The sequence below is a fragment of the Cnephaeus nilssonii genome (assembly GCF_951640355.1).
Source record: "Cnephaeus nilssonii genome assembly, chromosome: 3".
NCBI lineage: Eukaryota > Metazoa > Chordata > Mammalia > Chiroptera > Vespertilionidae > Cnephaeus > Cnephaeus nilssonii.
The window spans coordinates 28157290-28172554 of NC_137074.1; the positions used below are offsets into that span (position 1 = coordinate 28157290).

A 15265-nucleotide genomic window follows, 5' to 3' on the forward strand; every position below is an offset into this window, starting at 1 on the left:
CCTTGAAATCCTAGCTAAAGTGAAGAAGACTTGGAGTAAAATTTAATATTATTAACAAATAGAGCTAGAGCCCTAGCCAATTTGGCTCAGTCGATTGAGCATCAGCCTGCAGACTGAAGAGTCCTGGGTTCAATTCCAGTGAAGGGCATGTACCTGGGTTGCAGGCTCAAACCCTGGCCTGGGTTGGGCAACCAATCAGCAACCAATCAATGTGTCTCTCTCATATTAATGTTTCTCTCTCCCTCTGTATCTCCCCCTCCCTTCCACTTTTTCTAAAAATCAATGGGAAAATATCCTAGGATAAAGATTAACAATAACAAAAATACAGCTAGATATTATTTTTCATTTGAAATGACAAAATTCTACCAAAAATAAGTTGCAAAGTGAACCATTATACTTAATTTATCACACAATGAAATCTATCTAGGATGTAATCCATAGTTTGGGAGTTCCTTTTTTCTCTCAAACTAATTATTAATATACCTGTTTTTATTTATTGTTCATAGCAAACTGAAGTGAGGAAAATCCAGAGTTATCTTTGAAGAAAAGAACAAAGCTCATATAAAATATATTGGCCTTGGTCAGTCATTTCAAATAATAGTAATTCCTAAATTCAGAAGCATCTATTAAATAGTCCAGATATTAGATGAGTATAAATATAGCATTATGGACACTTTTCTAATTATTGAATGTTGACTAATATTAGCAATATTGTACATGAATTTAATCGTGGCTTTACTTGTTTTTTACATTATGTATGTCTCATTTAAATAAAGAGTTGATTTTTTGGTGGTTTTTTTAATAGCATCAAAAATGAATTAGAAAGACCTTACCTTTGTTGACTAACTGCGTCAGCTAATTCGACTTTGTAAGGCACAATCTCTCCTCGTTCTTCAAATTCTTCTTCATAAGTCTTATTAAATGCATGTTGTATAACATTAATATATTCAATAAATGGATCATTATATGTTAACCAGCTAACTTGTAGGTGATATTTATAGAATTTTCTTTCACTAATAATGTCATGAACTCTCTGACTATATGTCATAGTATATGAGTTTCTAGAAGAACCCAACATATTCAAAAGATATTTGCTGAGGACACTTGCTTTGTCAGTCATTTTATCATTACTGTCACACCCAGAAACAATAATACCAACTCATGTTTTATACTGTAACTACTAAGTGCCAAGTAGGTTAGTTCTCTGGCATAAGCTTACCATATGCATGAAGAATTTAGTAACATGTGTGTGTATGTGTGTGTGCATATTTATTTGTTCAATAGCTTAAATTTATCCAGAGGAGAAATAAAAATGTTGCACGCACACACACGCACAGCACAGTCTATTAACCTAAAGAAAAAAGTGGTATTTAAAGAAGTACTTCCTACATTCTAGTATTTTTCTTTCACAATCACAGTAAAAAATATGGAGGATAAGTGCTATATTCAGCTACTTGATTAGAAAGTCAGAAATATACGGTTTGTCACAATTTAGACTTTTAGCCCGGAGATCTCGCTCTGACTGGCTCTAGCTTTCGCTGGCTCTACGTGTTGTCTTCTAGAGGTCTGTATTCAAATTATTATACACTAAACCCCTTACATTGTCACAATATTTTTCCTTTAAATAGAAAATAATATTAAATGACATTTAAAAAACTAACTGTATACAGATTTTATTAAATAAATACCACACTAATCTTTGTTTAAAAGCCTGATAACATAAAGAACTAAATAAAGCAAACAGTAAACTACATGTTTATAAGTTAAAAAAATAAAATGTCTTTTCATCTTCCATACCACATGCTTCCAAAAAAATGACACTTTATCAATTCAGAAATTTACTGTCAACACTAAAATAATAGTTTTATTACTATCAGCATGTTTAAATTTAAACACTTATAAATTTCCTATAAAACTATGTTGAATTATAAAGGATTCTTGTTGAAAATAATATGCAGTTGTAACTATATGTTATGAATTTCCTGTTTGTTAAATAAACTGGTCATTAAGCACTCACATCATCCAGTTCAACTATTTTTACAGACGTTTCAGGCCTCTCTGTTCTTAATTCTTCCGCTGGCAGAAAAAGAGCTGGGCATTGTACTTTGGTCTCCTCAACTAAGGAATAAGATTGGAAAATAATATCATCAAAGCATATACTTTACCTGATAATTTCCTATCTTCAAATAACATAGCCAAAAATAAAAGGATAATGTTCTCCTGTATGTCCACACAACTATATAAATGCTGTCAATTTTCCTAGTTCAAGTAAAATACACATTTTCTTAATATTCCATTTTTAAATGAAACTGAATCTAAAAAATGGAAAAAAGTATGCATTTTAATCAGGAGATAAAGGGTACATGGTCCAGTTGAAAATCATACAGTAAAGAAAAACAAAAGCAAATGCTGACTAATGGTTAGGGTATATAATTTAAAAGAAATAAATTTGAAAATGTCTAATCAAGACTGAACTAACCATCATTATCTTCATCACTTTCATTCTCAGAACATTGTGCCTCACTAGTGGTTGTACACTGAGGTATGAATATATCTGGTGGCATATTTTGAAGTTGCTCCTGTGGAATTCTACAAAACAAGAAGGAAGCAATTAAAAGACTAAAATACATTATCTAAAACTTCCCTGACAGGATCTTGATTGATTTCACAAAGGAGTGAGTCTACAAAATTAATAATGAAATCATAGCTGTACCTCTAATTCATGGAAGAAAATTATATTGCATAACAGAATCTTAATCCACTAAAATAATTTTGTAAATCAAATTAACAGCACCTAAGATTTTTAAATTGCTATCCCACTGTTTTTTGTTTAGAATGAAAAGTAAAGTTATGACAGAAGTCAGTGTTCTTGCAGAAGCCACATGAAGCCCATTAAACATACCACCTTATTTAAAAAGCTAATTTGTGAATGTGTGTTGTTTCCCACAGCTTTGGCATTATGTTGATACATTCTAAGAGAACCTGAAGACATTATTCTAAGTTTCCACCAAGCCAGGAGGGTGAGAACATAGGGTCCACCATATGAATATGAAGTATTCTGGCTATGGCATCTGTCACCCAATAAACAATGAGGTTTGGTGTGGCCCACCCCATCTCATACGGAAGGCAATGAAGCACAGGGATTCTCAGAGGTCAAGAGTGTCCCACAGGTCATTCCCAAGTTATTGGGGAGCTGGTCACTTTTTAACAAAAAATAAAAGTAGCTATAGCCCTTGAAAACCATACAGGCTCATGAAGTCTACATATAAAAAGTCAAAGCATTTTTAGTAATATTAATAGGTGACATTGAAGCATAACTTAAAATGTACCAGGCTCTTTTCTAACTAATTTGGGGTATTACATCTTAATAGATGCATTAAATGGGCACTAGTATTATTTTAATTTTACAGATGAAGATACTGAGGCACAAAGAAGTAAACCAACTTGTTCAAAGTCATTCAGGTAATAAATGCAGAAAAGGAATTTGAACCCAAGGCTTCTGCCTCCCCAAGCCCATGTTCATAACAATTACTCATATTGCCTTTCTTTCAATTTGCAAAGGCACTAAAAATTTTATAATTTAATGGAAATCTATGGCTATGTGTATTTTCTGAATATAGGTAATCTATATATATAAAAGCCAGAATGTAACGCCTGATCGACCGAACGACCAGTTGCGCACTGACCACCAGGGGGTAGGTGCTCAATGCAAGAGCTGCCCCCTGGTGATCAGTACGCTCCCACAGCGGGAGAGCCACTCAGCCAGAAGCCCGGCACATGAGCCTCTCCCGCCTCTGGCAGGTGCAATCTCCAGCAAACAGACTGCAGTCCCAATACCTGGGTGGTGGGGGTGTAGCCAGAATGACCATGGATCAGCCTTCACCAGCCCCTGGAACTCTCCCTTCAGACCCTGCAGCTGCACCACACCCCTTACCTATTGCCCTCTGGGTCTCCGGATGCAGGCTCTGGAAAAACCCACAGAGGGGCTTCACAAACATACTGCCTGGACCGGCCCCCATCTCAAGAGCAAGTGCTGGTGAAGTCCAGCCCAATGACCAACACCCACGCATGTCCGCGCTGGCGAGCCCTTTGCAACTTCCACCTACCACCCGGCCCCAGCCCCATCTCCTGGAAAGGTCCACGTCCTGGCACCAAATACCCACTCCTGGATCCCTGCAGAGCACTGGTCAGCTCCGGTGGGCAGAGGGGCACCAGCAGGTGCTGGCCTGACCTGTTCGGTTCAGGCAGCCCCACACTTGGGCCGGGAGTTGCGTGGAAATATCACCCCCTATAATCTGCTGGTACAATCTACTGTGGACAAATGCAGCATGGAACGTTTGCAGGTGACTGGGACGACCTTGATACTGATGCCAGACCCTAGAATTCACCCTCAGGCATCAGGGCCATATTCCACCCCTTAGCTATTGCCATGTCCCTTCAGATGTGCAACTGAAATATTAAAAATGTGCACCGCAATCCGCCTCTCCCTCCTTCCTTCCTACCACCCTCTGCTGCCATCGCACCCTTCCAGGGGCTGGCCTGCATCCGGGCTCCCACATTCCCCACAGATCCCCGGTGGCTCCTGTGGGCAGGCCGACAGGCCCACGGATGGCAGCTCCTGTGGATGGATACCTACCCCCCCCCCACCCTATGGTGCTGGTACCGCTCCAGGGACGCCCACAGCTGAGCTAGAACTTGCTGTGAGACACATACCCCATAAGCCCACAGGTACAATCTCTGGGGAACCGATGAAGCCCAGACACTCAGAGTAACCAGGACAAGCCTGATATCGCTGCCAGGCTCCTGTAACTCTACCTTGGGCATAGAGATAAAATCTCATCTCTTACCTATTGCCCAAGAGCTACAGAGGAAGGTAGCAATATACCATATTTTCTGGCATATAAGACGACTTTTTAACCCAGGAAAATCTTCTATACTCCCAGTCGTCTTATACACCAGAAAATACGGTAAAAATGGCAACAAGTTGGCAACTAACAATCAGGGTAAAAGTCAGAGAGATGGATCTAAAGGTTGGGGGCATGGGAAAGAGAGTACCCCTTCCTCCAAGATTCCCAACTTTGTATTGTTCACCTCCGAGCATCTCTTATCCGGCTCTGAGTGGTGGAAAACATTCAGCATGGCCCAAGGGTTCACTAGGGACCTCCCGGTCGGCAAGGCATGACCCTGGCCGCAGAAGGGACATTTGGAAATATTTTTTCAGGAAGCTGCGGGGAGGACAGACTCCCCACGCAACTTCCCAGCAGCTCAGAAAACATGGAAACTCCCTGGGCATGCGGGTGCAGGCTCCTGATTTCCTTTCAATGTGCATGAATCTGTGCACCAGGCCACTAGTCTATAAATAAGAATATTCCAAAATATTTCTATTTTTCAGCTTTTTGTGAAAAAAATAATGAACATGTCATTTTATACCCATAATTAAATTAAGTGATAGAAATATTAAAGAGTAAATGTCAAAAACAAATTGGCATTTGGCAACCAGAAATCTCTTTCCAGTTTGACATGAATATGCTGTATTAAAATTCAATCACAGATACACATAAATGTACTATTATCCAGATACTTCTTCATGAAGTAAAAACATCTAATTTTATGAATAAAGCCCTGAACCAAAGACTGACAGTCTATATAGTAAAGTGTTGGAGCTAAGGAACCCTATGAATGTTTACTATAAACTCAATATTTTCCAGATGGGAAAGTGAGGGCCAAGAGAATTTGTGATTTGCCCACAAACAAGCAACCATCTACACTAATAAAAGAGCAACATGCTAATTGACTGTACCTTCGTGACGCCCACCAGCCAATCAGGAGTATGCAAATTAACCCAACAAAGATGGCGGGTTGATTTGCATACAAAGGCGCTGAGCGGCGGGGGTGGGGCGGGATGCTTGCGTCATCACCATGGCAATGACACAGGCGTTCCGCACCACCCCAGCTGCTCTAGGCCTCTGGGCAGCATGGGAAGGCAGAAAGGCGGCTCTGGGTCAGAGCGAAAAGGCGGCTCTGGCCAGAGCGAAGGCTGTGCAGGCAGCCAGGGGAAGGAAGGCCCATTCTTACACAAATCTTCATGCATCAGGCCTCTAGTTTAGTAAATAAACAAGTTTGCATTCTGGATACTGAAATTCTGGCACCCATGCCGTGTTATACATCATGCTATATAAATAAAGTATAAAATATATTTTAGAATAAGATTACCTCAAATTTAAATAAGTATTTATTAAACATTGACCAATTCATTTGAGGAAACTGGATGAGCGGTTCTAAATGTATTCTGTCCATCTGTTAGGCTTTTTGCATCAGAATCACCAAGGAAGATATTTTTAAATGTAGTCTCATATTCATCCTTTAAAACACTGATTTTTAGATTTGTCTGGGATTAGGTAGAGAAATCAATATTCTAAAAATTGCCCGGGTACTTCTGATGATTAGCTAAACTTGACACTTAAATGTAATGGAAATAGTAGGGAAATTTGAGTGAGAAAACCAGCTAATTGCTAATATCCACCTTTAAAAATACCCTAAATCCAAATATCACGCTCTCTTTCATGAAACTTTCCTAGCATTTAATAGATCTACTGAGATATTAAAGTAGCTCTTAAAACATGTATTGATTGCACATAAAATACAAATGTTATTATCCAATTCAGAAAAGAAATACAAAACAAAGTGCAATGGAACATATATTTATAAAAACCTATTATAAAACATGACAACCATAGGCAAAGATAAAGTCTTAACCATGATCATCATTATCAACAAGGGAAACTTTTCAGAAGTACAGCATTAGAAATGTTGTAATCAATTTACAATCACAAGCTTGTAAATTGCAAATAGATTGCCCCACACTAGCATCTATAATTAAAACATAAAGCAATAACTAAAAAAATCACTGTTAAAAAAATAACTGTAAATAAGACCCTAGTGAATATGTTCACTAATCATTATTTTCTAACAAGAAAATTTGCCAACATTTAGTAGTCAGCATAGTTCAGGACTTCATGTGCCCATGATTAAAGCTTTTTGTATGTATTCAAGCAAACGATGGTACTCATTTAATAACAAAATTGTACATTTATTGTATAACAAACTGAATGTGAAAGGCATTGAAAGGCAGCCACAATAGAAGATAAGTGAATTTGATATTACTATTATATATTAACTAGTGGTCCAGTGCACAAAATTCATGCATGGTGGGGGGGGTGTTTCTCAGCCTGGCCTGCATCCTCTCCAATCTGAGACCCCTGTGGGATCGGGCCTAAACTGGCAGTCGGACAACCCCCTCGCAATCCGGGACTGCTGGCTCCTAACCACTCACCTGCCTGCCTGCTTGATCACCCCTAACCATGCTGCCTGCTGGCCTGATTGCCCCCAACTTCACCCCCCTGCTGGCTTGCTCACCCCCAACTGGTCCCCTCTGCCAGCCTGCTTGCCCCCAACTGCCCCCCCACCGCCAGCCTGATCACCCCCAACTGCCTTCCCCTCCTGGCCTAATCACCCCTAACTGCCTCTGCCTTGGCCCCGCCACCATGGCTTTGTCCGGAAGGACTTCTGGAAGGTCTCATGATCTAATTAGCATATTACCCTTTTATTAATATAGATAGGATATGACATACGGCCATAACTATAACATATGTACCAGTATTACTCTATGAGAATACATACTTCATGCGATAGGAAGGCATCTAATACATTATATTGTATATGTTGTAAGTAGTAGAAAATACTGTATTCACAGCAATAATATACACCCTGTGACTTCCCTTCCTGATTTGGGAATCATTCCCCAGGTCTTTGAACGTTTCCTCGCCCCTAATGTATTTTTTTTTTTTTTGTCATTCAGTGTAACTTTATTTACTGTTTATTGCACATGATTTGAGGTCTTTAATTTCTAACCACCAAAGATTCAAAGGACTATTTTTTTCAAGAAGTTTAACATTAACATTAGTGAATTCGTGTATTCATGTGTTTTTATTGTAAACATCTGAATTATTCACATTGTCATAGATCCTGAACTCATAAGTATGTACCATGCACAGGCTGGCAGCAAGCCAGGAAGCCACTCTGCAAGCAAACAGATACTCTGCATAAGGAGAAAAGTCATAGCATAACATTTAATGTCCAACCTGAGTCACCTCAGAATGTTATAAATATTGACTTCTTAATTCATATAGTATTGGGAACTCAACCGCTTGGTTGGTGACAGGGTTGACCTGGTTTCAGGAGGATTATTCCTGAAATAATTAAGGAAAGGAGGGCTCAGTCTTTTCTTGGTTGCTTGCTCCTCCCCAGCACCTTCATCTTTCTTCTGATCCTCAGCTTCTTGGGCATCTTCTCCTTCACCTTCACTTCCTTCTTCTTCCTCCTTTGCATCCTCAAATTCTTCCTTGGCATCTTCTTCCTCTTCCTCTCCTTCCTCTTTTTCAGCAACTTCCTTCTCCTTCTCCTCTTCAGCTTCTCCTTCAGAGGGGGGTTCATCCTTAGCTTCCTAATAGTCTCCTCCGCCTCGATCTGCTCCTCCTGGACGTTGCTGGTGTATTAAGAAGGAAGGAGCGAGCGGAAATCAAGTAGGAGCTAGTCTGTAAACCACCTTAGGCATATCGACCAAAGATCTGGGAACTCTGGGTGTAGCCACTGGCTATACTTCCCACGCTGCTGAAACTGAGCCTGGTCTCCTCACCTTCCAAGAGTTTCCTGTAAGCTGCAATGTCAATGTCCAAAGCCACATTGAGGGGGTCCTGGTATTCTTTTAAATATCATGCCATTTCACTCTCTGTAGTTCTCAACTCATTTTCTAATTTGTTGATTGTGTGCTGCATAGCACTAACATCGGAGTTCTGCTTATCCTCCAGCTCTCGCAGCTGCTTTCCCAGAGCTTAGTTCATGCCCCGGCATGCTTTGATCTCCAGGGTCTTGGCCTTGAGCAGGCGGCGGCTTTCAGACACCTCGTCCTTGGCGGCGCGCACCCCGTAGGTGTTCTTGGCAGTGCTCTTGGTCAGCATGGTGAGCAGCTCTTGTACCATTCTTCTGCATTCTGCATGTCCTTGGCAGCCAGCTTCTCCTACTAGGCCCCGATGTCCTTGAGCATGGCAGAGAGGTCGGACTTAGAGAACATGTCCATCTCCACGGAGATCAGAGCGTACTGGATCTGCACCTGCAGCTCGGCGATCTCCTCTTCATGCATCTTCTTCAGAAAGGCAATTTAGTCCATCAGGCTGTTGATGCGCTTTTCAAGCTCAGTGCCAGCGAGAGCCGCCTCGCCTGCACCTTTGCGCGCCTCTATCAGCCAGCCCTCTGTGTCATCATGGTTCAGCACCTCTCCCTGGTAGCATGCCTGCAGGGTGCTCCCAGTCCCTTCCAAGCCCTGGTGCCTGCTAACTGCCCACTGCCCTCTCCTCGCCAGGGACTGGGCGCGGTGGGCTGGGGCACAGGCATCCCATTTTCATTAAAATGTTCAACCCCGGCCTGCTCCACTTGTGTCCACAGGCAGCCCGGGGCAGACAGTGATCCCAGAGACCCTGGCCACCCCCGCCTACCTGGGTCCCCAATGGCGGCCTCTACCCAGCGGGCAGTGTCAGGCTCAGCCCACCTGGCCTGCCCGGTTACCAATGGCTGCCTGGACCCCACAGACTGTGTCAGGTGCTGCCCCCCAGGCCTGCCCGATTACCAATGGCTGCCTGGACCCCGTGGGCAGCGTCAGGCACTTCCCACATGGCCTTCCTGGTCCCCGATGGTGGCCTGGACCCCACAGGTGGTGACAGGCGCTGCCCCCCAGGCCTGCCCCACCCCAATGGCAGCCTGGACCCCGCGGGCAGCCTCCGGCACCGCCCACCAGGCGTGCCGGTTACCGATGGTGGCCTGGACCCCATGGGTGGCATCAGGTGCTGCCCGCCGGGCCTTCCGCTGCCTGGACCCCGCGGGTGGCGTCAGGCACTATCTGTCTGGCCTGCCTGCACCCCGATGGCGACCTGGACCTCACAGGTGGAGTCAGGCGCTGCCCTCCATGCCTGCCCGCACCCCGATGGTGACCTGTACCTCGCAGGTGGCATCAGGCGATGCCTGCCATGCCTGCCCAACCCCACATGCGGCGTCCAGCACTGTCCGCCTGGCCTGCCTGACCCAGATGGCGGCCTGGACCCCGCAGGTGGCAACAGGCACTGCCCGCCATGCCTGCCCGACCCTAATGGCTGCCTGGACCCCACGGGCAGTGTCGGCGCCACCCGCCATGCCTGCCTTGTTACGGATGGCTGCCTGGACCCCACAGGCGGCATCAGGCACTGTCTGCCAGGCCTGCCCGGTCCAGATGGTGGCCTGGACCCCACAGGCGGCATGAGGCGCTGCCCGCCAGGACTGCCCTGTCCGTGATGGCTGCCTGGACCTCACGGGCGGTGTCCAGCGCCGCCCACCAGGTATGCCAGTCCCCGATGGTGGCCTGGATCCTGCAGGTGGTGTCAGGCACTGTCCACCAGGCCTGCCCGGTCCCCAGTGGTGGCTTGGACCCCACAGGTGGCAACAGGCACTGCCCGCCATGCCTGCTGACCCCGATGGCTGCCTGGACCCCACGGGCGGCTTGAGGTGCTTCCCACACGGCCTGCCTGTCCCCGGTGGTGGCCTGGACACTGCAGGCCTCGTCAGGCACTGCCCGCCTGGCCTGCCCGGTTCCCCATGGTAGACTGGACCCTGCAGTGGCGTCAGACACAGCCTGCCCCTCCTGCATATGCAAATTTATCCTCCATCTTTGTTGGCTTAATTTGCATATCACTCCTGATTGGCTGTGAGCATGGTGAAGGTACGGTCAATTAGCATTTTTCTCTTTTGTTAGTGTAGATTCTTAAATTAGAAAGATGCAATCGATAGGTACACACTTTTGAGTTTTACAGGTGAAGAACTGTTAGGGCATCACACTTTAAAGGAGACATAGAAAACTTAAACAATAGTTACATAGGAACAACCAGAATTTGATATAAAAATCTTAAAGCCCTGCCACATAAACCACAATGAGATACACTACACACCTATTGAAGTGACCACCAAAAGAAAAGAACCTGAAAATACCGGGCACTGGCAAGAATGGAGAGCAATTAGAACTCCCATAGATTGAAGGAAGGAAGGAAAAACTATTCAGTCTTAAGGAAAACAGTTTGTCATTTTCTGATAAAGATAAATATACACTTAAACCATACAATTTAGCCATCCCAGTCCCAGGTATTTACCCAGAAAATTTAATACCTATATTCAAACAAAAACCTATATACAAATATTTATAACAGCCTTAACCACAACTACAAAAATACTAGAAATCAGCACCCTATTTTTCAACAGTAGAATAGATGAACTTTACACCATAATGATGAACTAATACTCACAATAAAAACAAATGGATTTTGATTCACTCAAGAATATGGATGAATCTTAAATGCATTTTGCTAAATGAAGGACAGAAGGTCTATTATATGACTTCATTTACATGACATTCAGAAAAAAGGTAAATGTATAAGGAGGGAAATAGACCAATGGTTGCCACAGGTCAGGGAAGAAGAGCTGGCTAAAAAGGGGAAGCATGAAGGAATGTTGGAGTGATTAAACTGTGCTGTTTGGTACAATGGTAAACACATGATTTGAGGTATTAATAAAAATTCATAGACCTGTACAGGAGTTTATGCTAGTCAAATTTTAAAAAGTAATCAATGAATGGTAAAACCATTCCAAGGAAGGTGGGGAAGAAATGGGGATCATGTCCTGAACACCTTTGGAAAACAAGGTTTTGACTGGACACTGTCGGCTAACCATAAAAGCACTATACACATGTGCTCCAGTTGACGAATCTGTTTCTCACAGTGATTTTAGTCATGTGTAACTACTTTATACATATACTGAAGTTGATAAATTAATAAACATATCACAGACCATGAGAGCCAGTATTCTCACTGTAGGTGAAAGAAACTACAAATAAGCTACATTGCTATGAGTGGACCTTTAAAGACAATTCTGGTGAGGGCTCAGAAAGAAAAGAGGAAAGCTGTAGAAAAGCCTTAGTCTTCCTAGAGAACACCTAGGTAATCCTGAACAGACATCAGTAGAAATAAGGGTGGTAAATGCCATTCTGATGAGGTATTGAAACAGGAATTTTTAGGGTTGAAAAAGACAGGTTTAAATTTTAGAAATTAAGGGGACCATGGAGGAAGCACAGGGCTGCAGAGCAGCAGAAGGTATATTTCCATAGAAAGGGGAGCTGAAAAGCTGCAACAGGTACATTTCCATAGGATGAGGGAGCTGGGAACAGCAAAAGGTCTATATTTACAAAATAGAGAGAAGGAAGCCCTTCATCCAGAAGGAGAAGAAGAAAGCCCAAAGGGAATAAGAAAACAATAAGGAAGGAGGGGGGAGTACCTCATGGTCCATGTGAGGTGGACCTTTGAGCTCAGGAGTTACTATAGTAACCAGTCTAAAGGAATGGTGACCAATCAGAGGGAATATCTAGGCACCAGGATCTGCAGCCTTTATAAGCCATAGGGAAAAGGAACTCAGCGGGACCCTTTCCCCCTCCCCACGTGGGAGTCCGTTCTGTGGGACTCTTCCCCCTCCCTACATGGGGATCTGTACTTGTTATTTAATAAATTTCTACCTTTGCTATACCATCTTCTGTCTGTGGATTCATTCTTCAACTCTGGTGGACAAAGAATCTGGTTTCCAGTCCAGGGGAACACTGTGTGTTCCAGTCCAAAAATTCTGTTTCAGTATCAGATGGAAGTAAGAAACATGCTACTACACAATGGAGAAAAGGCAATCTATGTTCATAAACCAGCACAGAACTTTCCTGACTTGTGTTTCTGTCCTAGGGTTTTATGAAAGGTAGAACTTTCGAGTTTTGAAATAATATATATATGGCTGAGGCAATCTCTAAGCAATGTTTAAGGAGAGCTCTGGTTTCTCATGGCTACTCATAGTAAAATGCAAGAAGAGAGAAATGTCTTAAAGACAACTATTAGTCAAAAGAGAATAAAAAATTAATAATTTGGAATATTCTCAGACTAACCATAATGAAAATAATGAGAACCTATTCAGGAAAAAACAGGAAGTATATGGCCAAAGGATTATCTGATAGGGAGATTAGCCAGCCATCTAAACAAGCCAGGGCCTATTAGCTAAGACAAAGAAAGACACCCTGAAGGCAATAGATAAATCATCAGAACTATCCCTCCCATCACAGAACAAGAAAGTCCCAGGCTACTGCAGAGAGCAATGCCCAGAGAAAATATAGGGACAAGGCCACCCGTGTGACCCTAGACTACTAGTGCCACCAGATTCCATGTTGGAGAGTCATTGGAATACAATACAGCATTCAGCCACCATAGGAATGAGACCACCCAAAGCCACGGGGGCAGAGCCAACCAGAAACTTGGGAGCCCAACCTCTGTCCAGCAAAGCTATAGGGAAGGGCTGCTGCCTCCGTGTGTCCATAAGGCTGGAGCCCTACTCTAGCGTATCTAAAAGGTGGAACCTCCATCCCAGTGGGTCTGGAGGGCAGAGCATCAACAAAGGGGATCATTCTCAAGACTTGAGGTGTCTAATAGAATTTGCCCTCTTGGGTTGCAGGCTAGCTCAGGACCTGTTTCTTCTTTACTATGTCTCCCTTTTAGAGTGGGAATATCTACTGTATGCCCGTCCCACCATTGTATTTGGAAGCACATATCATGTTTGATTTCACAGGTTCACAGTTAGAAAGCAATTTGCCGCCGAATGAATCATACACTGAGTCTCACCCATATCTGAATTAGATGATATTTATATAACAATGTGAACTTTAGACTGTTGAATTGGTGTTGGAATGAGTTAAGAATTTTAGGGCTATTGAAATGGATGAATATATTTTGCATGAAAGTAGGACATGACCTTGGAGGGATCAGGAGCAGAAAGCTCTGTTCTGAATGTCTGTGTTCCCACAAAATTCGTATGTTGAAATCCTAGCTCTCAAGGTGATAGTATTAGGAGATGAGGCCTTCGGGAGGAGAGTAGATCATGAGGGTAGAGACTTCATAAATGGAATTAGTGCCCTTATAAAAGCGACCAGACAAAGAACCCTCCCATCTGCACATGAGGACACAATGAGAAGACGGGCATCTCTGAACCCGGAAGCAGGCTCTATCCAGACACTCAATCTGTTGGCCTTTATCTTGAACTGCCCAGCCTTAAGAACTGTGAAAAATAAATGTTGCTTATTAATATTTAATGTTACATTTTAAACAATTTATGAAATGTTGAATCTAATGTAAGTCTTTGTACAAAATATATTTGAATACTCTTGATAAAATTATAAAATTAAAGGTCTAAATAAACTTAAAAGTAGATTCTGAAAAATATAGCCTCAAAAGTTTATGCTAATTTTAAATGTCTGAGAGCAATACCTTCTCAAAGTAGTCTTTCATTGATCACATTATTTTGCTATTATTCTAAAAATTGAATGTTGTTTTGTGCCTTTTCCCCACATTTACATTTACATTTCTCAAGGAAAACCCTAAATGAATGATGCATCATATACATAAATAGAATTAAAATTCTTATTAGAACAGCAGAAGCTTTGTGTGGATTTAATATTGCTTTAAGATTATTTATGCAAATATAAAGCAGACATATAAAATTGCTACAAAAAAGCATGTCACACAAGCAAAAATATAAATAGCATTTTATATTACTTATTAATAATGCAAAAATTCAGAAAATACCTTCTGTGTTTTTTAAGCCATAATTTTTCCATATAGGATATACTGTCTTCTTTAAATTCAATATGAAGTGGTTCTCTCCAAATTTTCAGGTTGGTTTGTACTTCACATTCTTCCAATGAGTCTATAACAATAAATATAACATACATAGTTAATATAACCTAGTCTATAAATTGTAACTTCTCCCAAGATACAGAACTTGTCAAATATGCTTTGATATTTATTATCAAATATGCTTAGATATTCCCACTCTAAAAGGGAATATTTATCTATAATATTTACCTATAACCAATAGTTCTGTGCTTAAATAATGCAAAAGTTTTAAATATTGATGATTTATCAAATAACTGTGTAGACATAAGCCAGTCAATGAAAGAAAAATACCACATGATCTCACTCATTTATGGATAATAAAGAAAATAAATAAATAACTGTGTAGACAGTTTTCTTCCATAATCCCTTGAAATGAAAGAATCTTATGATTGCCTGGCCAGAGTGACTCAGTGGTAGAGCATTGACCTATGAACGAG

At 42.1% G+C, this 15265-nt stretch overlaps 1 protein-coding gene across 1 annotated transcript in view; it reads right to left on the reverse strand.

Moving 5' to 3' along the window:
- ZBBX (zinc finger B-box domain containing) overlaps positions 1 to 15265 on the reverse strand; it is a gene marked incomplete at its 3' end in the record, with an annotated part of 106364 nt that overhangs the window by 34728 nt on the left and 56371 nt on the right. The window contains exons 10-13 of the mRNA XM_079767266.1: positions 14739 to 14859; positions 2480 to 2589; positions 2018 to 2118; positions 834 to 913 (exon numbers count right to left, since the gene is read on the reverse strand). Of these exons, the coding sequence (XP_079623392.1) occupies positions 834 to 913; positions 2018 to 2118; positions 2480 to 2589; positions 14739 to 14859 (412 nt within the window). The remainder of the gene's footprint in view (positions 1 to 833; positions 914 to 2017; positions 2119 to 2479; positions 2590 to 14738; positions 14860 to 15265) is intronic.